We start from the raw sequence: 26,375 nt of genomic DNA on the forward strand, positions 1-26,375 counted from the left end.
ATAGATAGATAGATAGATAGAAAGATAGATAGATAGATAGATAGATATAAAACAATGACTATACTGGCTGCCACTGCCTAAGATCCAGGTTTGTCATATTTCACCCCTCCCCCAGGGATCTCCAGTACCTTTAGAAAGAGGTTAATTGGTATCTAGTTTCTGTCATTGGTTCATCTTCACTGATTGTGTTCCCCTAAATTTAGAGGTTCCTAGTTCCACTTAGCCACTTAACAATCAGATTAGCTTTTACAAAGGAATATTTAAAGATATAGGAAGAACAAATAAGAGCACTCCCCCTCCAATACCTGGGGGACAGAATCCCTACTACATCCTTTCAGTCTGTGGGGAACAGAGGGACATTAGGTTCTCAGTTAACTCTATTCCTATCAAGGATAGTCCCATCAAGTTCCTAGTCCAAGACCCTTGCCAGGATAGTTTCCCAGGATCCTGGCTTCTCAGGGCTTCCAGAATGAGCTGGCAGCAACTTCTGCCCTGAAACCCTTGCTACAAGGTGCCCCTTGGCTCAAGGTCCCAGATCCAGAGCTTACACTCCCTGAACTTAGAACTGAAAAGGACAAATGAAATACACCAAAATCCCACACCCATGAGACCATAAGGCCTAAAGTAGTAGGGGAAGGGAAAGGTGGACCTTCTACCCACATCCAATTTATTACATGGTCCTCATGCTTTGAGTGAACAAACCCCTACCCCCTGGATGCTTCTGGAAAAGAGAGAATGAGACTGTCCTAGTCTGTTAATTTTAAAGACACAACTTGTTACAGCTTCTTAGCCAATGGAGATGGGCTGCTCTTATCCATGTAGGGAAATACAGAGTGTCTTCTCCCAGAGGCAGGTCCCTATCATCTCCTACATGGATGCCTCTATCTTAGGTGATCTGGACAGAAATAAACTCTAGATTAGATAGACAGATAGATAGATAGATAGATAGATAGATAGATAGATAGATAGATAGATAGAGAGAGACAGAGAGAGAGAGAGAGAGATAGGTAGGTAGGTAGATAGGTAGATAGAAGATAGACAACTGGAAAAGATAGATAGATAAATAGATATAGATGTATGTATACATATATGTGTGTATATGTTAGCTATTATTGTTCTTGATAGAGAGATAGATAGATAGATAAACATTTATACAGCATTTATTATCTACCACGTACTATGCTAAGCACTTTACAATTATTATCTCATTTGATCCTCACAACAACACTATAGGTAGGTACTATTATTATCCCCATTTTTTTCAGTTGAGGAAACTGAGTCAAGCAGAGTTAAGTGACTTGCTCAAGGTGACACAACTAGGAAGTGTCTGATGTTGGATTCGAACTCAGGTCTTCCTGACTCACGGCCCAGCATTCTATCCACTGTACTACCCAACTGCCTTAGGCATTGAGCTGCACAGAGAAACAGGTCCAAGGGGCTCTGCTGAGCAATCTGCCCAGCAGAAACACTGAACCCAGTGGCAGAAGCATGAGTATACCACAAAAAAAAGAAAAAGGCATTGGGTACAATAGCATCAGAAGTGAAGTGCCTTGGCACTGTGCATTTTCTACATCTACCTCACTATTAGTGTATGCCTATGTGTATACTTACTTCCCACTTATACTCTGTGTAATTGTGGGAGAGCACACCCCAGGTCCATGGGCAGAATATTCATTACTATTGTCCTTATAATGTCATCTCACTAAATGCCTTTGCTTTGAGCTACTTGTGCCTATTGGCTGACAATTAAAGGTGAGCAAACTGGAATAGGCTGGTAAGCTATAGTTTCCAGAGTATTGACTCACAGAGTATGTTGAATGTGAAATAGCTATCAATTGGGGAACCCAACGTAAGAGTACAAATTGGGACAAGTTGTCCTGTGGGGAGGATGCTACACATTACTATGTATATGTTGACTCACCAAATCTAAATTCTAAATCAAATGTAAAATCTAAAAATTGAGAACAGTTTCATTAGAATTTTGCGTTGTGAAAGTCTTTCTCTAGCAGCCAGCTTTCTGGTGATTCGCATACCTGAACTAAGCTAGGGTACTTCTTTGACATTTTAACGCCAGGCCTGAGGTCTAAACCAATAGTGTCCAGCTCAGAGAAGTAGGAGCCACCAAACCGTGTAAAGGATCCCTAAGGGCCACATCATGACTTAGAAAACTGCACATGTTTATACATTCCTTTTTTGTTAATACATCAACACATTAAAATCAGATAGGAACTACATTTTCATCTGGTTTGAGCCTCACTCTGGAGTGTCGTGCATCACATATTTGACACCTCTGCTCCAATCTTTTCCAGCTTGGTAAGACTTGGCCCAGTTGACATTCCTCTGGGCACAGCTTGGAGTTATCTCAGTATCCTAATTAGGCATCAAAGAAGGACTTGGGTAGAGGACATGCTACTATTTCTCTCAAGATTATGGACCAGACCTGTGATTTCATCAATATAGGAAACTCACAGATGAGGAAATTTCCTCTACCAATGCAGGTCATCTTCTCTGCTACTTACAATCCTAGAGCTACCTAAATCACTGAAAAGTTAAGTGACTTACTCAGGATCAAGCATCCAGTATGTATTAGAGTTAGGACTTGAACTCAGGTCTTCCCACCTCTAAGGTCAGCTCTCTATCCATTATGCCATCTTGTCTCTCATATTTCTCTTAAAATTATGAAAATGAATGTTGTGATTGAAACTTTGAAGAATAAGGTGCTATTGGCATTTGCTATCTACATCTTAGCTAATCCTAAACAGTCATTTAAAAGTACTCTTTTTTCCATCCCTTCCTGGAGCCATTTCTCCATCCCTTCCCCCTCTCTCTGGCACACTCCTAAATGGCTTTGCTTGCTTTAGTTCATCTCTCTTTTCTCCTGGCCCTTTAACAGATGAGGAATGGTTTCTGTTGCCCCCATTACATCTGCCAAATTCTCCAACTCCCCCTCCTGTGTTCCTTTGGCTAGAAGACTTTCTATGGTTTCCACCCCAGGATGGGAGGATGTTAGAGCTGGGAGGGACCTCAGCCATCAACTAGCCCAAATCCCACATTTCCAAATGAAAACATTGTCAACCAAAGAGATAAAGGAAGTAGCCCAAAGTTATATAGTTTATGATCAGAGTTGGGATTATAACCCAAGACTCTCCTGAATCCTAGGCCTATGTTCATTCCAATCAATGTTACTGCCTCTCTCCAAACAAATCATATATCTCCTTCTTTACAAAGTCCAACCCAAATATGTCAAGCTAAAATTCAAAGTCTACAATCTGACTTCCAATCTATTTTTCTAGCTTCACTTGTCCCACTGTTCTTCTCACCATACTGTATGCTCTAGCCATCCAGGACCATTACACTCTGATGTTTCCTACCTCTTCAATACAGTATTTTCACAGAGAATCACTTCTTTCATACTCTGATGATTCTGTGATATCATAAATATGAGTATTCCCTGTAGTGGTACAGGTCACAACTTCATACATGCCACCCAAGGTGAGGAGGGTCTTCTTCTAACTCTGTTGATATGGTACAATACCTTGGTTTCCTTGATTGTCAAATGAGCAAGTTGGGAGTGAGAGTCATCTTTAGGGTTCTTTTGAACTTTCAATCTCTGATTCTATAGTCAGAGCACCTGGTGTGTTAGCCCTTTCTAGACAAGCTGATCAATGCTGAGGTTAAAGTCATAAGGTATTGGAAATGACTATCCAAGAAAGACTGACAGTTACAAGGCTAGAGGTCATTTTTAAAGGTTCATGTGCAATTCAGCACCCTACTAGCTCTGAAGTAGCAATCCTAGTATGGATTAGCTGGCTAGTAGCTGGCTGGCCCCAACCTCTGCTTTCTCCCATATGAGGTATACTGCAGACTCCATCAATATCAACCATTCATGACAAATACTCAGGACTCTGTCCCACTGCTAAGGCAGCTGGGTCCTCATGGTCGACCACCCCTCTCATAGCCTAACCCTTCTTTAGTCTGGGAGAAAGGATTCCTGTTCAGAAATAGGTTGGACTAGATACCCTCAGAAGTCTCCCTTTCCAACCCTGAGAATCTGGGATTCTGGGAGATGGAGAAATGCCTTAAAATGTTCAGGTTAGATATGGAACTGAAGTAATTCCTTATTCCTTTCACACCATTTCACAATATTTTCCTCTTTCTCCCCACCCTTTCTTGCCTTGATTCCCTATCCATGATTGTGATGAAGCCAGTTAATTTGCCTGTTCTGTTATAAAGGATATGGTTAATTTAAACTCTGTATCTAAAGCAATTTCTAAAGAAGCCAGTTGCTAAGTGGTTGCTAGGGCAAGCTGGCAAGGGCTATTCATTCATTCAATCCTATATAGATTAAGGGAAACAGAGGAGGGAGAAGGTTGTTTATTTCACTTCTAGAGAGATGAAATAAGATTTTATAGAGGACAAGCCACATATGGCTGGGAGGACCCTAGACCAAGAATTTGTAATGCTGCCCTATACCAGCTGGATTGAGGCAGTGTTTGTCAGACTGCCTCAGAAGAGTCAGATTAGAGGTAGAATAGGGCAAACTCAGAACACAGGTAGAGGAAAAGTGAAATCAATGATGGAGAGGGGGAGGGAGAAGAGAGAGAGGCAGCAAAGAGATTTTGCTGGCTCAAAAAGGAAGAAGGCCTCCTTTCTCATGATTAGCTTGGGTAACTGGTAAAAATGACTCTGTTCCTCTAGAAACTGTCATAGTCAAGCTATCAGAAGTGTTTTGGTCACAAAGTGAAAAAGGATGAATCTACAGGAATCACAGGACCATTGAATGTCAGAGCTGAAACCCAAAGAAATGCCAGCGTTATTTGCCCAAGGTCCCATAGCTGCCAAACAGCAGAACCAGGATGTAAATCCAGATCTTCTAATTCCGAATCCCATGCTCTTTCTATTATGTCACATTAAAAAGACACATTCCAGGGTTTTCATAAAAAGGTCACATTTTTGCTCAAAGGCACGATATAGGAAAACATGGTAACTTGTTAATCTTCCCACGGGCTCAAACTGCCAGAAACAACCCTTGGAAAAATACCTGATGAGTACATACCTAAATTTCTAGGAAAGTGCCTAAAAGATGAATTAACCCCACATGTATTGAAACTATATATCTATGTACTTATCATTTAATATCCTATATGATAATTATTTCTGTATGTAGCATAGCCAGGGATCTGCTGATAAATGTTTAACACTCAGATCTCTGGGTGGAAAAAAATTATATTCAGGTCACATTTTTAAGTTTAATCTGAATTCCTAACATTTTCCCATCACTTTCTTAAGTCTAGACACTCAATAACAACAAAATCAAATGCTGAGTTGTAACATTTGTTAATTTCCAAGGTGTAAATACTCACACTGAAAATTCAACAATCAGCCAGCTGTTCTGGCTCCAGCACAGTCCTGCATATGACCTTCCTAGGCTATAATCTTCATCAGCACAGAGATCTAAACTTTGACTATTACCCAGTAACTGGTATGGTATTCTGCATAAAAAAAGCTAATGGTAACTAGCATTTCCATAGTGCTTTGAAGTTTATAAAGTGCTATAGAATTTGCAAATTATCATCAAAAAGATAATTGGTTTTATTGAATTTAATGTAATAGATAATCATTTTTCTTGCTCTTCCAAAATGCTAACAATCTTCCTTCTTAATTTTACCTAAAAGTCTATTTACTTGTTAACATTATGCCTCTGAATAGTCCCATCCATAGTTTTAAAAATACAAATAGTCATGAAGTGCAAATTATATAAAGGGAAGGAAACAAGTACTTATCAAGTCTGCTGTGTCCTAGGCACTAGGTTAAGCACTTATAAATATTGTCTCATTTGATCCTCACAATAATCCTGGAAGGTAGGTGCTAATATCATCCCCATTTCACAGATGAGGAAACTGAGGCAAACAGGGTTAAGTGGCTTGCCCATGGTCACACAGCTAGATAATATGGCATCTAAGTAAATAGAACATTGGAGTTGGAATTAGGAAGACCTGGGTTCAACTGTCCCCACCAGCACCAGTCATGTACATATAAGCAAATCACTTTAACTTTTCTAAGCTTCAGTTTTATCATCTGTAAAATTACACAGAGACAGCACCTACATCCCAGGATTGTTGTAAGATTAAAATGAACTAATGTATGTAAAACATTTTGCAAATTATAAGGGACAACATAAATGCATGCTATTATTCTTATTATTGGTGGCACTACTCAGTTATAGAGAGTTCTAGGGAAAATGTTCCACTATGATGCATCTAAGAAAATAGTCTGTGTCTTTTTCATCTTCTTTCTGTGATCAACCTCTTATCAGGGTGAAAACCCAAGCCCTTTCTGCCCATAGATGTCTGGAGGGAGAGAAATCATAGAGGCTCCCTCTCCCTCTTCCCATCAGTCCTTACCCTCAAGCTTGATGTACTGTTGTGACCTCAGAGAGCTGCTTGCCAAATATTGCTATCTTGCTGAGTCATGTCTCTGTAACTGAACCTCCTCCTCCTCTCTGTGTCTCTTCAAAGGAATTTTTTTTTCTCCCTCTGCTAAATCTGTTCTATATCTTTCTTTTGAATCCCATTTGTTAATGAGCAATCTGGGCTCCTCACACACATACACTTTCTCCCTCACTCTTGCTCTCTCATGCTCTCTCTCACTCTCTATCTCCTCTCTCACCATACCAGTTAGTACCCATTCCCTTTCCTCTCTTTCCTTCCTTTCCTCTTGGATTTTACTCTCATTTTTAATTGTCACTAGGGCAGCTAGGTGGAATGGATAGAGTACCAGGCCTGGAGTCAGGAAAGCCTGAGTTCAAATCCAGCCTGAACACTTACTAGCTGTGTGAGCCTGGACAAGTCACTCAACCCTGTTTGCCTCAGTTTCCTCATCTGTAAAATGAGCTGGAGAAGGAAATGGCAAACCACTCCACTATCTTTGCAAAGAAATCCCCAGCTGGGGTCATGAAGAGTCAGACATGACTAAAATGACTGAACGACAACAAGAACTAATTATCATTATTGGTGTAATCATGGCCCATTACCCTTGGGGAGAAAAAAATACAGTTATGGGTCCAGAGTCCTGAAATAATGCCTCTGGCACCTACTACCCTTGTGACCTTGAAGAAGTCATTTCATTTCCTTTGGGATGAGTTTCTTCAACTATGAAAGGAGGGGGCCTGGACTAAATGACCTCAGAGGCTCTAACTCCAGAACTTTGGCCCTTCCAAGTTGGGGTTCTTGAAAAGAGGTAGATAGCAACTTGGCTTGAAGGTTTGGGCAGCCTTGCAAGAGTAAGCTAGAAATATCTGGACAAAGGTGAGCCCAGGTTTTAAATTTATGCTATTGGTTCTCATAGCTGGAAGAATATAACCAACTTCATACAGATGCCACTGAGTCTTATTTTATGTTTCATTTAAATACACTTCTAACCAAAAGAGACAGACTAAAAACACAGAAAAAGAGATACAAAGAGACAAAGACAGAGAAAGACAAAGAAGAAAGAAGAGAGTGGAAGAGAGAATAAGACAGAGAAGAGAGAGGAAGAGAAAGAAGAAAGAGAAGAGAGGGAAGTTAGGAGGGGAAGAGAGAAGAAAGGAAAGAGACAGCGAAGGAGAAGAGAGGAAATAGAGGAGAAGAGAAAGAAGAAAGAGGGCACTTAATAGATGAAAAAAGGAAAGGGACAGAACATTCAGTGACTTTCCAAGGGCCACAGAGTAGATAAAATGGTATTTAGTCTAATTCTTAGTTGGTAACTACATTCAATCATCTCGTGTTTCCAAAGCTTTGGAGTTAGTAGGAGCTGGAGAGCACTTCTTCCATCCTCGGATCTCCGGAGTGTTATTGCTCAACAGCTGAAGGCTCCAAATCAGGGCAGACTTGTTCCACCACTTCAAAGCCGGCTTCCTCTCCAAAAGGGTGGGTGAAATTATGTATGTAATTCTCAGGGAACTTAGGGTCTTTTTGTTTTTCAGGACAGAAACATTCAGTGTCTTTTGGAGCTGGTAAAAATACCTTTTTCCTCTAACAAAGCTGTGCTCTCCTCACCATTCTTGGGACTTGCCTATAACCTAGGTCTGAATGAATTATTAATAAGTAGAGACACCATTTGTAAAGTAAGAAAGGAGTGGGGATGAGGAAATCATGGTGTAGTGGAAAGAAAACTAGCCTGGATGTCAGGAAACCAAAGTTATAGTTTCAGCCATACTTTGTGACTATAAGCAGTTCGCAACTATAAAAACAAGGATGTTGGATTGGATAACATCTTTGTTTAGACCAGACTTGTGATTTCTCTGGTATTGAGAAATCCCAGTAAAGATATTCCTCCCAATGGAGACAAATACCTACTCTGTAATTTATAGGATTGCCTGGGGCACAGAGATGGTAAAGGATCTACCCCTAGTCACACAATGTATGATACTGACTTAAAATAACTCATTTCATTATCTCTATAAACTATCAGAGGTGAGACTGAACATAGGTCTTCCTGATACCAAGATGAGTGCTCTATTCACTATGCCAACCTGATTCACAGATTAGATCACTCTTAAGGTCCTTTTAGCTTTAAGATTTCTTAGTTCATATTCCTCTGATCATATTTTGCCAGAGCTATTTTAAGAACCCAAATTGAGATATCACTTGAAAAGCCAATTTGGGCCTAATTAAAAAATCATAGCTTTAGAACTAGGGAGGACCTCAAAAATCAATTTGTCTAGCCCCTTTATTTTGCAAAGGAGGAAAGTAAGTCCTAGACTAGAGATTAAATGACTTACCAAAATTCACATACTATAGCAGAACCAGAGTTCAAAGCCAATATGCCAAATTTAGTGCTCTTTATGCTGCAACATGCTGCCCCTCTAAAGTGGAGAAAGCCAAAACATTACCATCCTTGTTTAAGTCTGAACATGCTTAGAACCTACAGAGATCATTCACAGGATCATAGAACTAAAGAGAGAAGAAACCTCAAAGGTCATCTAGTCTGACTCTATCATTCTATAGATAAGGTTAACAGCATAGGTAGAATAGGCCAGGGAGTAGGGAAGGGACATATAAGACCAGGGTCCAAGTATAGGCTAGGTTGCTCCATCTGTTTTAGAGAAGAATCTTGATTTAGAGGTGGGAGATGGGAGCACACAGAAATCAGAGGCATAGTAGAAAGAACATGGATTTGGGGTTATAAGACATGGATTCTGAGTCCCAGGCCTTCTGTTCACTACCAATAAGACTTTGGGCAATTCACTTAACCTCTCTGGAGCTCAATTATCTCCTCTGAAAAAATGTGGAGGTTATATGTGTTGTTGTTCAATCATGTCTGACTCTTCATGATCCCATGGACCACTCCACTATCTCTTGAAGTCTGTCCAAGTTCATGCTCATTGTTTCCATGATACCATCTATCCATCTGATCTTCTGCCATTCTGTTTTTCTTTTGCCTTCTATTTTTCCAACATCAGGGTCTTTTCCAACGAGTCCTGTTTTCTCATTATGGGGTCAAAGTATTTAAGCTTAAACTTCAGTTTTTGACCTCCCAGTGAATATCTTGAAGTAATTTCTGTAAGTATTAACTGATCTGATCTCCTTGTTGTTCAGGGTACTCTCAAAAGTCTCCTCCAGCATCACAATTCAAAAACATCAATTCTGCAGTGCTCAGCCTTCCTCATAATCCAACTCTCACAGCCATAAATTGCTACTGGAAAAACCATAGCCTTGACTGTGGTTTGTTGGCAAGGTTATGTGTCTGCTTTTTTAGTGTGCTATACAGATTTTCCACAGCTTTCCTTCTAAGAAGCAAGTGTCTTCTAATTTCATGACTACAATTGCAGTCTGCAATGATCTTTGAGCCCAAGAATATAAAATCTGACACTGCTTCCATTTCTCCTCCTTCTATTTGCTAGGAAGTATCGGGAACAGTTGCCAAGGTCTTAAATTTTTTTTATGTTAAGCTTCAAGCCAGCTCCTCTCCTCTTTCACCCTCATTAAGAGGCTTCTTAATTCCTCTTCACTTTCTGCCATCAGAGTGGTATCATCTGCATATCTGAGATTGTTGATATTTATCCTGGCAATCTTAATTCCAGCTTTTGATTCATCCAGCCTGGCATTTTGCATGATGTACTCTACATACAAATAAAATAAATAAGATGACAATATACAGCTTTGTTGTACTCCTTTTCTAATCTTAAACCAATCGATTGGTCCATGTTTGGTTCTAACTATTGTTTCTTGGCCTGTATACAGCTTGCTCAGGAGGCAAGTAAGACGATCTATTACTCTCATCTCTTTGAGGCTTGCCACACTTTGTTGTTATCCACAAAGTCATAGGCTTTGGTATAGTCAATGAAGCAGAAGCAGATGTTTTTTTTTTTTTGAAACTCTCTTGCTTTCTCCATAATCCAGTGAATATTGGCAATTTGGTCTCTAGTTCCTCTGCCTCTTTGAAAACCAGTCTGCTTTTCTGATAATTCTTTATTCATATATTGATGAAGTCTAACTTGCAGAAACTTAAGCATAACCTTGCTTTCATGTGAAATGAGCAGTTGTTCAGTAATTTGAACATTCCTTGGCATTGCCCTTCTTTAGGATTAGAATGTAAACTGATCCTTTTCAATCCAGATCTCTAAGACTCCTTCCAGCTCTAAATTCTAAGAATAAGGAAGTCTGGGAAGTGGGGTTCTGAGTTGACAAGGTCAAAGAAGTACATCCCTGAGCAAATTGAAGACAGCCTAAACTTAGCAATTACCTAGCTTAGAATACTCAGGGGTGTGGCTATATGAAGACTGGAGGAAACCAAATACAACTTTTGATTCATTGTGTTTGCCTAGGGGGAGTCCAAATTGCAGAATCATGCAAACCTATTTCTCTCATATTTATAATAGGCTTCTAAAAGGAGAATTTGGAGATGCATTTTTTTGTTGGCTTTACCACTTCTCCCCACCCTTGCCATTTTCTTTTCTCTGTTCCTCAGTCTTTTATGAGGGCAATGTGGTAGGAGTTGGGTTCATGCTGAAGATGGTACATAATGAAATTACTCAAGAGATGAAAAATATTGACATTTTCCTCCCTATTCCCAAAGATCATGGAGAGGGCAAAGTTTTTCCCCCAACCCTGCAGTTTTGGGAAGCCTTATTTCCAAATTATGGATCAGAATCAGGTATAACAACCATGATCTTTGATGTTAGAAAAGATAAGCATGTGGGAAATGGGGAAGACTGAGAAGGGAAATGTCATGTAATTGCTATGTTTAGGTTACATGGAATTCCTTTTCTTCTTCACTTCGCTCTGCTTGATGAGGGATTGTTTCCTAGAGAAAGTAAGGTAGAATGTGTTTTATGATATAGAATGAAAGTGTTTCATCAAATAGAAGGTAGTCTTTCTCCAAAGAGAGAACACACAGGAGAAAAAAGTCATAAAGTCATAAAAACGTCTGATCAGAAAGGGCCTTAGACATCATCTGGTCTGTCTCATTTTGAACATGAGAACAATGAGGATCATATTCAAGATCACATGAGTAAGAAGTGGCAGGGAGAGCAGAATGAATTGAAATACTAATAGCAATAACTAGCATTTACATTATGATTTAAGGTTTGCAAGGTTCTTTATAAATATTCTCTCATCTGATCATCAAAACAACCCTGGGAAATAGGTACTATCATTATCCCATTTTACAAAGGGGGAAACTGAGGCACAGGGATTACATGACTCTCCCAGGGTCATTTAGCTAGTAAGTATCTGAGGTGAAATTTGAATTCTGATTTTCCTAACTGCAAGTTCAGTACTCTATCCAATGTACCACACATTTTGCTAAACACTAGGGGTAACCTGGCATTTTCCCAGTGACTTATGAGAGAATTAGTACTTTTTATACACTGTAAGGGGGGGGACAACTGTTGCCCTGGAAACTCTGACTAGTAGCCCGACCTTAAGGGAATTTACCCAGACTGCATCAGAGAGTTCATCCAACTTGATCTGGAATGAAATTTTGGTCCACATGGGGCACAGTAACTAACCATAGCCCAATTATACAAGCAGCACCCAATTATACACCAGCAGCCATTCTATTACCTTGAGACATTTCAAAGATGAGGACAAGCAGAAATTAGCCAGACACCTGCAAACTGTTGGAGTTTGCAAAGACAGGTCTTTTTATGTTGCTTCTTTGCCAAGCAGAGGAGCTAATAGTCAACTGTGAATGTTCCCATTGTTTCCTTATTAGTTCAGTTATTCTGTGTTGTATTTGACATTTCATTACACAGCCCCAGTTATCTGTTTCCTAGGAAACAATCGAATGACACACGAACAGTAGAAAAGCAACCCGACCTCACATACTGGCTTCCACTGTGACTGACAATTAACATGAATACAGTAAATGTCAACAGGAGCTAAATATAGTTTACACACAGGGTCCTGGGCTGCTGTTTATTGGTGGCTGAGTGCTAAGCCATAATGACACAGGGGGAAATTTCTCTGGGTCTTAGAATGCAGCCTCAAGCCCAAGCTTCAGCTGCATTGTTATAAGAATGCACTCTGCTAGATCAAGAGCTCCTTGTGGGCAGGGACTACTGGCTTATCTGAACTTTGCATCTCTCCTAGCACCTAGCCCACTGCTCTGCACACAGGCATTTCATACATGCTTATTAGGTAAGTGACAAAACAAAAAAAAAATCCACCAAGTGGACAACTTTGTAGAACTCAATCAGGCACCTGCATCTTGTTGTCCTTTCTCACTCAGCTACACCCATCACAAGCCCCCAGCCTTCATTCACTAAAAAAGAGAAGAAAATTGCATCATTGATCCATTGATCCATCATTGAAGCATCATTCAAATCCATAATGAGCCAAAGAATCCCAGGATATTAGAACTGGTAGGAACCTTACAAACCATTTAGTTCAAACTGCTCATTTTATAGGTTAAAAAAAAACTGAAGTCCAGGGAGAAATGATTCTAATTCCACAAGAATTTATTAAGTACTTTACTATGTGTAAAGCACCGGGCTAGTCACTGGGGATACAAAAGCAAAACAAAAAATATTTCCTGCTTACGTCTGGGTGAGGGAAGGAGGCAATAGAATACTTATTAATATTGGTCCACAAAAGATAATCTGATGGGGAGAAACAAACAAATGAACATGAATATCCAGGGGACATCAGGTTTCCTCATAGGAGACAGTGACTAAGTTGAGTTTTACAGGAATCTAAAAAGAAGAGATAAGAAGGATTCTAGGTACCCAGGACAGCCTTTCCAATAGCAAAGAGGTTGGAGATGAAATAATAAGTTCAGGGAGCAGCGAGCAAGCCGGTAGGAAACTGCAGGTTGGGTAATTTGGCTGGAATGACTGCATGAAAGGAAGCAATTGGTAACAACACTGGGAGGAGAGGAGCCAAATTGTGAAGAGTGTTGAAAGTCAGGCAGAAGAGGTTACATTTTGTCATGGATGCAAAGGAGAGTCATTGAAGATTCTTGAACAGGGGTGTGACGCAGTTAGACCTGTTCTTTGAGAAAATTCTTTTAGCAGAGATGTAGAGGCTAGATCTAATAGGGAAAAAACCAGAAGAAGGAAGACCAATTAGAAGTCTATTGCACTGATTCATGCAAAAAGTGATGAGGGACAGAATTATGGTGGGGGATATGTTAATTCAATTCAATAAACATTTATTAAATGCCAATTATATGTCAAGCACTGTGCTAAGTGCAGTGGGGAGGTGAGGGAAATGCAGACCTGTGATCACTTCTGAACTCCCAGCGTGGAGGTTCCCTCAGCCAATGCAGATTGGCAGGGCCTTTGTCACTAAACCACTGTCTTAGAGACTTGCCTGGGACATTGAGAGATTAAGTGACTTGCCTAGTCACACTAGTATGTATCAGAGACAGGACTTGAACCCAAGTCTTCCTGACTTCAAAATCAGACCTCTGTTCACCCTACCAGGCCAGGATACTTCCCTCCATAAACTCATAGGAATATGGATTTCAAGCTGCAAAGATCAGAATCCAAATCTCCCAACTTCCAGCGCTCCACTACTCCACACCGTTTTCTATGAACATTAAACATCCTGGTAATTAAAAGCAGTAAGTTACATATGAAACATTATCCTTTTTACATGGTATACTCATAAAATGAAGATACTAACTGCTAATAATTGCAAATTCTGAAGTCTGTTCTAGCTATAGGCATAGTATAATTAAAGGGAAGAAAAAGCATCAAGCTAGAAATGAAGTCTCAGGTTCTAGTCCAATGTACCTTAATTTCCATAATAATGTTTGCTGCTCCCTACTTTACAGGGAAGAGGTAACATTAGGGGAAATGCTTCAAACTCCTTTTAAGTTCATGGTAATATAATGAAACCTCAGTTAATTTGCACTCAGCTAACAGGATTCCTCTGCTAACTGAATTTTTGGTCTGCATCAGAATTTTAGTAGATTAATAATAATGGTAACAACTGACATTTATAAAGCACATTGAAAAGCTCTCATTTGAGCCTCATAGCAACCCTGCAAGGCAGGTAGTGTAGATATTATCATTGCCATCTTATAGATGAGGAAACTGAGTCTGAGAGAGGTTAAGTGACTTGGCCATGGTCACAGAGCCAGGAAGTGTCACATGCAGGTCTTCCTGACCCCAGGTCCAACATTCTTAACTATTATACCATTCTGCCTCAAAGCAAAAGATAAGAAATCAAGTTTATCCCCAAAACTAGTTTAGAAAAACACAGGGTAAGGCAGGATATTTCCCACCAAATCTCTTCCACTTTCGACAGCATTTGAAAGCTTCTGAGTAATGTTGATATCTATCTTGCTTGGTCTTATTTGAATCATTCTATCATCATCCATTCCCAAGTATTACAACTTCAGCCATAAGCAAACTATGAAGAGGATTTAAAGGAGATGACTGCAGATGATTAGGATTGGACATAGGACCCATTAATCATATACCCCTAAATCTCAACTACTGTTGACCCAAGAGTCAAAATTGGGCAACTGAAAAGCAGGCACCACCATTTGAGTGAATAGCATCAGATTAACCAAGAGGGCCAGAGAGGCAACATGGAGGAGTGGAAGGAACACTTGCCAGCTTTATATGTGCAGGTCCTAATTTACTGCTAATTCGCTGAGTGACCTTGAACAAGTCACTAGTCCAGGTAGATACAGTAATCAGAAGGGTACTGGGGGTAGGACGGGAAGTGATGACACATCAGGCAATTTCAGCGTAATAGCAGCAGAAAGTGCGGTGGCCTGGGAGCTAGGGGCCCCAAATGTTACTCCTTGGCATTGCTACAGACTAAATGTAGGTGTCTGGTCCCTCTGGCCCTCTCTTTTGTTATCTATATATTGGGGGAGTAGGGAAGTGAGCTGGACAAATTATTTTAAATGTCCCTTCCAGTGTCAACATTCCATTAGTGCACATCAGTATTGCCTTTTTTCCAATCCAATCCAACAAGCATTTATTAAATGCCCAGTATGAGCAAGGTACTGGGCTTATGAAGACAAAATAAAGAACAGTCCATTTCTTTCTCTGGTTCATTTACAGATGAGGAAACTGAGGCAAACAGAGTTAAGTGATTTGTAAGTGTCTGAGGCCAGATTTGAACTCATGAAATCTTCCTGACTCTAGGCCTGGCACTCTTTCCATTGTGCCACCTAGCTACCTTGTTTTGTGTTTACATATATGTATTTTTATACATACATGTGGGTACATGCATGATAATTTGAGGAGGAGGGAGAGAGCATTAAGTAAGGAGGAAGGAAAGGAATAAGCATTTATTAAATGAATACTTTCTGCAAGGCACTACATTAAGCTCTTTACAAATATTATCTCATTTAATTCACACAGCTACCCTGAGAAGTAGTTGCTATTATAATCTGCCTTTTACAATCAAAGAAATTGAGACAGACAGAGAATAAGTGACTTGCCTTGGGACAACTAGTAAGTGTCTGAGTTCACACTTGAACTCAGGTCTTTCTGACTGCAAGTCTAATGTTCTATCTACTTCATCTCCTAGACATAAACCACTAAGAAGATCAGAGGTGGCACATAAATTGAGCCTTGAAAAAAATTAGAGATTCTAACAGGTGTAGATGAGGAGGGAATTCATTCCAAATCCAATCAGCATTTTTAAGTGCCTACTGTATGTCAGTCACTGCACTAAATGCTGGGGATACAGTTAAAAAGGAAAACAGTTCCTGCCCTCAAGGAGCTTACAATCAACAGGGGGATACAACACATAAAAGGAGACAGGAAAGGATTGGGGGGGGGAAGGAAATGAGGGTACCTGGGGCAGGGGAATCTTGTTCCATGGAGTTGAAACCAGGCAGAGCAGGAGATGAAAATTGGAATGGATTGAGAGTCCAGTTTCTGTCCTCTATAAAGGAAGGCACTGGGGAAAACTTAGTACTCCTCTCTCTAGTCAGAGAGGAAAGGAAACTGAGGGAGGTGATGTCAATCAAGGCTTGAGTTAACAGCATGGTGGTGAGTTTAGAAGTAATAAGCTCTAGGACAGATATCTTGTTCCTTGAGGTTGAAACAAATCAGAGCAGCAAATGCAAAATTGAGTGCCTTCCCGAGCATGCAGAGTGCCTTCGAGGTATGTGGAATGCCACTGTGGCATTGCCACCTGTGCAAAAGCATGGAGGTAGTAGATGAATGCCAATCTTGATGAATGACACATAAGCCAATATGGCAGGAAAGCAGAGTCTACAAAGGTTGTGTGAAGCCAGACTGTGGAGAGCTTTAAATACCAAGTGGAGGAGTATGTGTTTTATCTCAGAGGCAAGAGAGCTCCTAGGGTGGAGGAGTAATGGCCCTTCTATTCCTCTGCACGGCAAGGCAAGGGAATGAACAAACACTCTCTGATGAAGATGCAGACAATGAGGAGAAGCTAGTTTATAATTAACTCAAGTTTCCAAAATGGAATCCTCCCCACTATAGCTCCTTCCTTTGTTTCCACCATTATACTCCTTTTGAAACATTTGACAGCATTCCCAACCTGCTTGTTTGCAATTTGTTGGTAAGTGTGGCTTTGTGGGTTCTGTTTCCCTCTCACAATGTGTCCTAAGCATCAGTTCCATTACATTTTACAAAACAAGTCCCAAGCAAGAGTTTTAAACTGATAAATAAAACAGAAATCAGATGATCATACATAATGGATGGGGGCTTAGCTAATGTGGCAGTGAGCTCTTTAGAAATAGCTAAATTGATAGATAAAATAGAAATGCTACTCATGAGGGTAACCAGGTAATCCTAAGATTTTTTTATTTCATTTTAACAGCATTATTTCACGGTTAACTTCAACCACGAGAATCAGAAATCCCTAGAGTTGAGAACAGAAGATGCTAAAGACTGTGATGAATGGGTAGCTGCGATTACTCATGCAAGGTAAGCCAATGAGTATGGAACACTTCTTCCTACCCAGTGATCTTCAATGTGAAACTGATTTCTTGTACTTATTGTGCTATTCAGAGAAGGAATATGGTGTAGTGCACAGAAGGTATGCTTGTGGTCAGAAAAATCTAGGTTCACATCCTGGCTCTGACTACATACTGGTGTATAACCACAGACAAATTATAACCTCTCCATGCTTTAGGTAACTGTCTAAGGCAAAGTTAAAGAGGAGTTCTGCATCAAATGGAAGAAGTTCCCATATTGAGAGTTCCTTAGAATAATAAAATTAAGTATCTGGGCTCCCCTCAAAAAAAATGAGTTGTTTGGTAGAGGTCACCTTGCCTATGAGTTTGGGATCTCTAAGACATGTAGTGAAGTAAAGTGATATGGCTGCTTTGTTAAGATGGTGTCAAGAAAGAGCCTTGGACTGGAATTTCAGGGGACTGGGGTTATAGTCCCAAATCTTCCATTAACAAACTGTTTTTGCTCCTCTGGGTCTCAGTTTATTCATCTGTGAACGAAGGGGTTGACCTGGATAACCGCCAACATGGCTTCCAATTCAACCATGTCATGATTCTAGATAGAGATGAAATATGTTGGACACTTAGAAGATGGGAGTGACTGAGGGATCCTAGGGTCTACAAATCATTTGTGGCCCAGTGCAGACATGTTGCATTCTTTTTGGCACAGTAAACAATTCTGCCAACAGTTATTCCAAGACGTTTTGAAATGACTCTTACCATCTTTGGATACACTCCATTCTAGAATACTAGGTGAACTAAAAGGTTCCTTTTTGCTAGCATACTCTAGAATTTCCCTTTAGTCTCAAGCATGTACTTGGGTTCCATAGCTTTAGAGCCAGAGCTGTCATCGGGGTAGATGAGGAAAGCATCTACCCTTGAGATTTCACTGTAACATTTCTGGCTTGAATTACCCTAAGATAAATACTCACTTGACCCAGGGGTGGGATTATCTATGTTAAAAACCATGTGCACTTATAAGTAAAATTTTAAATATCCTCTGTTGCATCCTTCCCTCCCTCCCCATCCCAATTCTACTCCTCTTTGGTGATATAGTGAATAGAGGGCTGAACTTGAAATCAGAAAGATCTAAGTTCAAAACTGAATAAAAGTACTTAGAGGACTTAGTAACTATGTGACCTGGGTAAGTCAGTTAGCTTTCAGTTTCCTCACTGTAAAATGGGAATTATTAATAGCACCTACCTCACTGGATAGCTACAAGAATCAAATGAGATAGTATATGTAAAGTGCCTTGTGAACCTTAAAGCATTATATAAATGCTAGCTATAATCATCGTCATTATTACTGTTATTATTCAGAAGAGGACACTAGGGGTACATTATGTGAGCGCTGCTCCTCCTCCTAGACAACTGCACTAGAACCAGTAGGAAAGACGGCTTGAGGGTGGTGGAAGGATGCCAACCTAGTACTCTAGGTACAAACAGCATCCTCTTGAACCTCTCTCTTCTTTTCAAGTTTTTTCAAGGAGTTCTTTCTGGCCACTTTCTCCCTCCTCATCCTTTCCCATCTCTGAAGGAAATTTCTAATGCATTCTGACTTCCTTGGATTTCCTAATGTCAGTGATTTTCTGTGTATTTTATGTAAATGAGCCCTTAGATATGTAAACCAGAGTGATAAGAAGGATATACAAGGATACAGTTGTATGACAGATGAAAGGAGAGAGCTAGTTGGTCAGTCAATAAACATTTATTAAGCACCTACTATGTACCTATTCCTATGCTAAGCTCTGAGGATATGAAGAAAGGCCAAAAACAGTTCCTGCTCTCAAAGAGCTCACAGTCTAATGGGGGTTAGGGGGAGAGAAGATAGCATGAAAACAATTGTGTATAAATAAGATATATACAGTATAAACTGAAATAATCAACAGAGTAAAGACACTAAAATTAAGAGGGATTAAGATCTTCTGAATTTCTGGTTTTGAAATTCAGAAGATCTGGGTTCAAATCTCAGCTCCAAAACATGGTATCCACGCAACCTTGGATCCCTAAATGAGACAACTCCTAAGTGGAACAAAATTCTCTGTGCCTATGATTAATTGACTGTCTACATACAGTGTCTTTCTTCATAAATTCTCATGCCTTTAGCAAAGGAATTTTGTGACACTCAAGACTGATGATCTAATGAGTACATTATAAATGGTGACTTACTACTAAGGACGAGGGAACAAAAAGTTCCAATTTAATATTTAGAATAAGAGCTCTCATCCTTTTGGGAATAGTATATTTTGTGATTCCTTTTCTCTGTTTGCCCCAAAGATGCCATTTGCAGGCAAAATTTTGTTATGATTCTATTATAAAGAAACCTTTCTTTTAACAAAGTTGTATTTGCCCACGGAAATCATGCTTTGCTTCTCCAATTATAACTAATTCTGTAATATAAAGAATCTTGAAAAATAAATGCTTTCTTTGGTGCCTTGCTTCAAAAGACCTTACCTTTAAAGTGAGGGAAATGTGCATTTTTTAAATTAAATACTAAGGAAAACTAGAGTTCTTTTGTCCAGTTATGAAACGCCAATGACCCTTCAACTCCTTTCCTCACCTCAAACATACCAACCACCTAACAAGAGTGAACTAAATTCCTAAGCTCTCTGCCAGAACAAAGCTGATCTTTAAAAGATCCAGAAACTGGGAATTAGAATAGGCCAGGAGGGTTGTCAGAAGGGAAATGAAGTAAGGCTTTCTCTCCTAGATTCACTTGTCAGTTCTCTAGAGAAACTTCCAATGAATCAATCAATCACCAAGCAGTTATTAAGTGCCTGGTTTATGCCAGACGTTGATCTGGGCACAATGGGTCACAAATACGGTCCCTGTCCTAAAGGAGTTTCCATTCTGCTAGGGGAATAGAAAGGGTTTGGAAAGTGGTGGCCAGGGAAGGGAACTTTGGCTCACGCAGTCACAGGAATTGTAAATGGAATATAGACCAGCAGATTGTCCTGGCCTTTCTAACATGATGATGATGATAGTGATGATGATGATGACGATGATGATGATAACTAGCATTTACACAGGCCTTTAAAGTTTGTGAAATGCTTTACAACTGTTATCTCATTTAATCTTCACAACAATCTTGGAAAGTAGATCCCATTACTATCCCCATTTTACAGATGAAGAAATTGAGGCAGTGAGTGGTTGTGACTTGCCCCAGGTCACATAGCTAATAAATGTCTGAGGTGGATTTGAACTTTGATCTATGCTAACTCCATGTCCAGTGCTCTATCTACTGCACCACTTGGCTGCTTCTAGTGTTTATATTGATTTGATTACTAAGAGGAAGAAAAGAGGAGGTAGCAGAGAGGTCTTTTCTGGGCAGGATGGTAGGTATGAAGAGCTCAATACCAACCAGGCAGGATCTGGTGTCCTGGTGAGTGGCTGGGTACTCTGGAGGAGTCTAGAACCAGCCAGATATAGAGGGATGAGGTAAAACTTGGCTCATTTCCTCTAATTCCAGGCAGGGATCTTTTCCCAAGGGAAAAAAAAACACAAACAGAATGGATTAATTGGGGACGGGGTAGGAAGCAAAATCACTGGAGGTCTAGATTAGGGGGCAAAGCATCACTGTTCATGATGAGGGAGGAAGGCAGAACTGATGACCAGATACCTGTGCTGGCTAGGCTGTTGTATTCTGGTGGGTGAACTAGAAGCCTATCTCTGCTTTACTGGTCAGCGCTTGTCATCTGGGAATCTGGATGAAAATTATTTGAATGTCCCATGGACCTAGGGTTTGGGCCTTTCTACCTGAAAAAGAATAAAAATGAATTCTGTTTGCTAAGTTGTAAAACTGTCAATATGTCCATAATATACCCTTGAGAATCACTGAAGACACTCTGGAAATGGGTCAGAATCATGTCTCAAAATATTGGAAGGGTAGAGTATCTGTCACACAGTTATCCTTTTTGGAAGTGGCCAGCTTCCTACAAAACCAAGTGGAAGGCCTCACAGATTCACCTCAGCCTCATATGACCCAGCAAAATATAAAGTCCTTGAAGGGAGGGGCTGTTTTATTTTGTCTTTATGTCTCCAATACCTAAGTAGTACTTTGCACATAGTAGGTATTTAATAAATAAATGCAGCAATAAGCATTTATTAAGATCTGACTACGTACCAGGCACTGAGGACACAAAAACAAAAACAAAACATTTCAAATTCTGAGTTCAAATCTGGCCGAGGGCACTTATTACCTGCGTGACCCTAGATGACTCACTTAACCACTGTCTGCCTCAGTTTCCTGATCTGTAAAATGGGGATAATAAAAACACTTACCTCCCAGGGCTGCTGTGAGGATCTAATGAGTTAATATTTGTGAAGCACTTTACAAACCTTAAAGCGCTATATAAATGCTAGCTAAGCAAAGAAACAGTCCCTACCCTCAAGAAGCTTATATTCAAATGGTGGAGTGTCCATGTATAGTTATGCATAAAACGCATTCAAAGCAGATACAAGGTAATTTGGAGAGGAGAGGAGAAGGGGAATGACTAACAACTGAGGAAACCATGCAAAAGTTAACACTTGAGCTGAATCTCAAAGGAAATTGGGTATTTCAAAAGGGGAAGGATGAAGAAGGAAAGCATTCCAGGCAGAGATAGGGGATGTAGTTTTATGTGTGATTGTTGGATGGACAAACGAATAATATATGATGTCATGTGACTTAGGGCAAGTTAGCCCACCTCCCTGCTCCTCAGTTTCTTCATCTCTGAGGGATTCTGGGGACCCTTCGGTTCTACGATTCTTTGTTAGATCCAGAAAGGACCTTACCGGTAATACAGGACTTTAGGATTTCAAGCTGGAATTCAATTCCAAGTTTATTAAGAACCTACTATGTACAAAGCTCTGAAAAAGGTCTTAGAAATTTAGAGTCCAACACCTTCTTTTTACACAGGAAGAAATCAAGGGCCCAGTTATTTTGTCAAAATAACTGAGTTGGGACTAGAATCCAGGCCTCCTGGCTCCGAGTCACATGTACCATTCACTGGGCCAAAGGCCATCTCCTGTGATTATGGGAAGGGTGTCAGAGAGAAGAGAAATGGAAGAACCCCTGTAAGATTTCTAGAACAAAGCCATTATTATGTGCATGGAAAAGGACAAAAAGTAGGAGTTGTTTGTACTGCAAAAGCAGCTCCCAAGTGTAATGAAAAACTCAAATCCCAAATCAATACAGAAACCATAAAACCACTGTCCTAGAACACTGTTCATGTGTCCTAGAGCCTTGAGGGACACATTTGCAAACTGACTGTCTTGGGTCCCCTTAACTTATAGCCATGAATACATGCCCAGGAATAGCTCTGTACACATTATTCAGCTTTAGAATTCCTTCTTTTAAGTTTTATCAATGTCTCATTTCTGCAGCATAGTCATTTTCCAATAAAATTCCCCACTTTGAAGTGGCTCCTGTAACAAAAAAAGCAGTTAAATAAAAACAACTGATTCCATTTGACTGTGCATGCCATATTCCATTCCTATAGCCCCCCACTTCTTTACCAAAAGGAAATACAACCTTAGAGTTTCAATGTTTTCTCCTTTGAATTCCCAGGAACCAAAGGCTATCTAAAGAAAGAAAACAAAATCATAATGAAAATTAATTATATTGATAAATAAGATCTTTATCCAAATAAATCAACAAATATATTGGATAAATATTTTCTGATAGATGCCTTCAAATTAATAATGGTAGGCTTACGTGCAAAATGAGGTGCAAAATTCATCAGCAAGCCACTGTGAGGACTGTTGAACCTTTCTCTGCTACCTTCAGCAGCTGAGTAGTATCTCAAGTGCCACAGTAGGTAACAAGGGAAGGCTCTTGCATCTCTAAGTGCCAAAGTTATGGAAAAATAAATTGTTGGAGCTAGAAGGGACCTCAGTAATAATTCATCCACGGGCCAGCTAGGTGGCATAGTGGATACAGGATCGACCTGAAGTCAGGAGGACCTGAGTTCAAATCCAACCTCAGACCAAACACTTGACACTTACTAGCTGTGTGACCCTGGGCAAGACACTTAACCTCAATTGCCTAAAAAAAAAATTACAATTCATCCAGTCCAACTCCTTCATTTTACAGGCAATGAAATTTAGTCTTAGAGAGGTAATAAGTGACTTTGCCCAAGCTAGTCATTGGTAGAGCCTGGACTTGAACCCAGTTCTTCAGACTCCATTCTTCCCATTCCACGTTTGCTCTCTTCTATCCGCCTCAGAATCTAACCCCAGTGCACCCACACAGATCACCCCTCCTTTTTCAAGAGGCCACAAGATGAGAACCAATAAGGAATATCTTGCTTAGTTACACCTAACCAATCTTTAAATGGTAGGGATAGCATGTGTAAAAGCCTATTTCTGTAATACTAATGACAATGATAGAGATAGAGCACAGCGGCTTGCCTGAGCCCTGAAAAGAACACAAAAATCTGGTACCAAAGTGGTTGGATGGTCCTTCATCAAGCATTTTCAGTATTTATTGGGAAAACTAAGTCTCCATGTGAAAATGCCATCTATGAGATCCCCATTATTATTCATGTCTGGGCAGCACACTTTAAGGAGGGAATTAATAAGTAGCGCATTCAAAAGAAGAAGACCAGGACAGTAAGAATACTTGAAACCGATAGAAGAAATGGTTAAAGGAACTAGGGATGTTTAGCCTGGAGAAGAAAATGTTTGAGGACTTTATAGGTATCTTTCAACTATTTGAATGGCATCATATGAAAGAGGAATTAAATTTGTTCTATGTGGCCCCAAAGGGAAAAAAAAGAGACAATACATGGAAATCATAAGAATGTAAATTTTGATTCAATGCAAGGAATGGCTTCTTAAAAATCTGAGCTGAGAATGGAATGGATCAACAAGTATTTATTAAGCACCTAGGATCTTAGATCTGGAGCCAGAGGGGAATATGAGAGGTCATCTAATCCAACCCCTCAATTTACAGATGAGGAAACAAGTCCAAAGAAGATTAAATGACTTTCCTATAGGTCACATAGGTCCTAGGCAATATCAACAGATGTGAACTCTGGTCCTCTGACTCCACAGCCAGAGTCTTTCCTACTATGTTACCTATGTTCTTGTCACTGTTACAGACTGGATTTTGAATAAATACAAACGTAAAACAGACTCTAATCTTAAAGAGTTTACATTCTACTGGAGGACTAGACATTCACACATAAGCAAATACAAGTTACATACAAAATAAATACAAAGTGAAGGGGCATTAACAATTTCTGCACAAGATGGTGAGTTCCTTGTAATTGAGGCTATTTAAGCAAAGGTTGGATGATTTCTGTGTCACTAATATTGTAGAAGGCATTCATGCTTTGGGGAGAGATTGTTCTCAAAGACCTCTAAGGTCCCTTCCCACTCTAGGATTTTGTGACCAAAAAACCTGAATTTGTTGATTGTTTTTCTTTCAGGGTGACAGCCCTTTAGTAGTGAAATACACTTCTATCTGAACAGCAAGGAAGAACAATGATCAAGTTAATTCAGGTTACAATTCAAGTTAATTGTTTATTTGTTTAGCTAATAGGCTGTGCCTTCATTACAGCCCATTAGTGGTCATTAATAAATGAAATAAAACTACATTTGAATTTCACACTAGGAAACCAAGTCCATACTGTAGTTTCTCATATATAACACCTTTGGTCAAGGCTTAAAGCATTATTTTAAAGCAATTAGCTATTAGCATTGGAAATTACAAATAAATAGAAAGAAAAGACATGAATTTCCTAATTGTTATTTCCTGCTCTGAGCAGATGCTATTTGCTTTTTTAAAGTTTGTTTGCAGCAAGAAAGAATTCATCCACACATACACATGCTCACATACTAATTTTTTTCACCAGAAAAAAAAATATGCTTTCAGAAAAGATGCTGTCATTTTAAGATTTTGAAACAATTAGCATATGTGCCATTAGAATAATAAAACTTCAGAGTTAGAAGGGGCCTTAGAGATCAGTTAGTCTAATCCTCTCATTTTACAGACAAGGAAACTGACATTCAAAGTAGTTAGATCACTTGTCTAAAGTTACATACAGTTAGTTGATGGAAGAGCTGGGATTAAAACCCATGCTTCCCGACCCTTGGACCAGGGAGCTTTCCATTATATTGTGAATCCTTCACAAGGAAAAATGTATGACCTATAGCTTTGGGTGTACATGAGCCAAGTCTGATCTTATGCACAGTCTCCTAAAACAACCCTTTCTTCATATTATCCCCACCCAGAATTATCACAGAGGAAATCTCAAACTATACCGTTGAGTATGATTCATATCTAAGTCTGCACAGTTGTGGCTGAAAGGATCCCTAGCTCCTGTGCAACACTTAAGGTAGTAATGCATTAATTGAATAGAGGATAAACTTTAGTTCTCAACAGAGAAAATGCATAAATCACAAAAAGGACTCATAGTCATAAATAAACAATCAACACAGTTCTCCTCCCTCTCTGGGGAAGAGAATAAGCATTAACATAGCACTTACTATGTGTCATACACAGTGTTAAGCACTTTAAAAAATATTATCTCATTTGATCCTAATAGCAACCTTGCAAAGTAGGAAGAATTACTAATCCCATTTTACAGATGAGGAAACTGAGGCAACCAGAGGTTAAGTGATTTGCCCAAGGTCACACAGCTAGTAAATGTCTGAGGCTAGACTTCAACTCAGGTCTTCTGACTCCAGACCTAGCACTCTATCCATTACATCACTGGCTGCCTCTGGAGAGTCCCTCCTGTCTCCAGAATCCTAGAGTTCCCTGGATTCGTAGCACTACCCTGTGATTTGGAATCTCTTGAGAGGGGACATGAACCTGGGGTTGCTTTAACATTCCAATCATTTTCCACTTTCATCCCTAGGAAATCATAAAAGCATCCAACTTTGTTACTACCTTAAAGATTTGGACTCCCCTATCCCCAACTAGAAGGGAAATGATTTTGGAATTGCTACAAAAGAAATCCCTTCCCCATCAGATCTACAACATCTAATTAACTCATAGAAATAGTGGAA

The 26,375-nt window shown here is 39.7% G+C and overlaps 1 protein-coding gene across 1 annotated transcript in view; it reads left to right on the plus strand.

Annotated features, from left to right (window-relative positions):
- The window catches only part of RASGRF1 (Ras protein specific guanine nucleotide releasing factor 1), a 201,742-nt gene that overhangs the window by 46,924 nt on the left and 128,443 nt on the right, over positions 1-26,375 (plus strand). The window contains exon 2 of the mRNA XM_027851440.1: positions 17,247-17,353. Coding sequence (XP_027707241.1) covers positions 17,247-17,353 — 107 coding nt within the window. The remainder of the gene's footprint in view (positions 1-17,246; positions 17,354-26,375) is intronic.

Source organism: Vombatus ursinus, unplaced genomic scaffold, assembly GCF_900497805.2.
Source record: "Vombatus ursinus unplaced genomic scaffold, bare-nosed wombat genome assembly UNPS02009205.1, whole genome shotgun sequence".
In the NCBI taxonomy this organism is placed as follows: Eukaryota; Metazoa; Chordata; class Mammalia; order Diprotodontia; family Vombatidae; genus Vombatus; species Vombatus ursinus.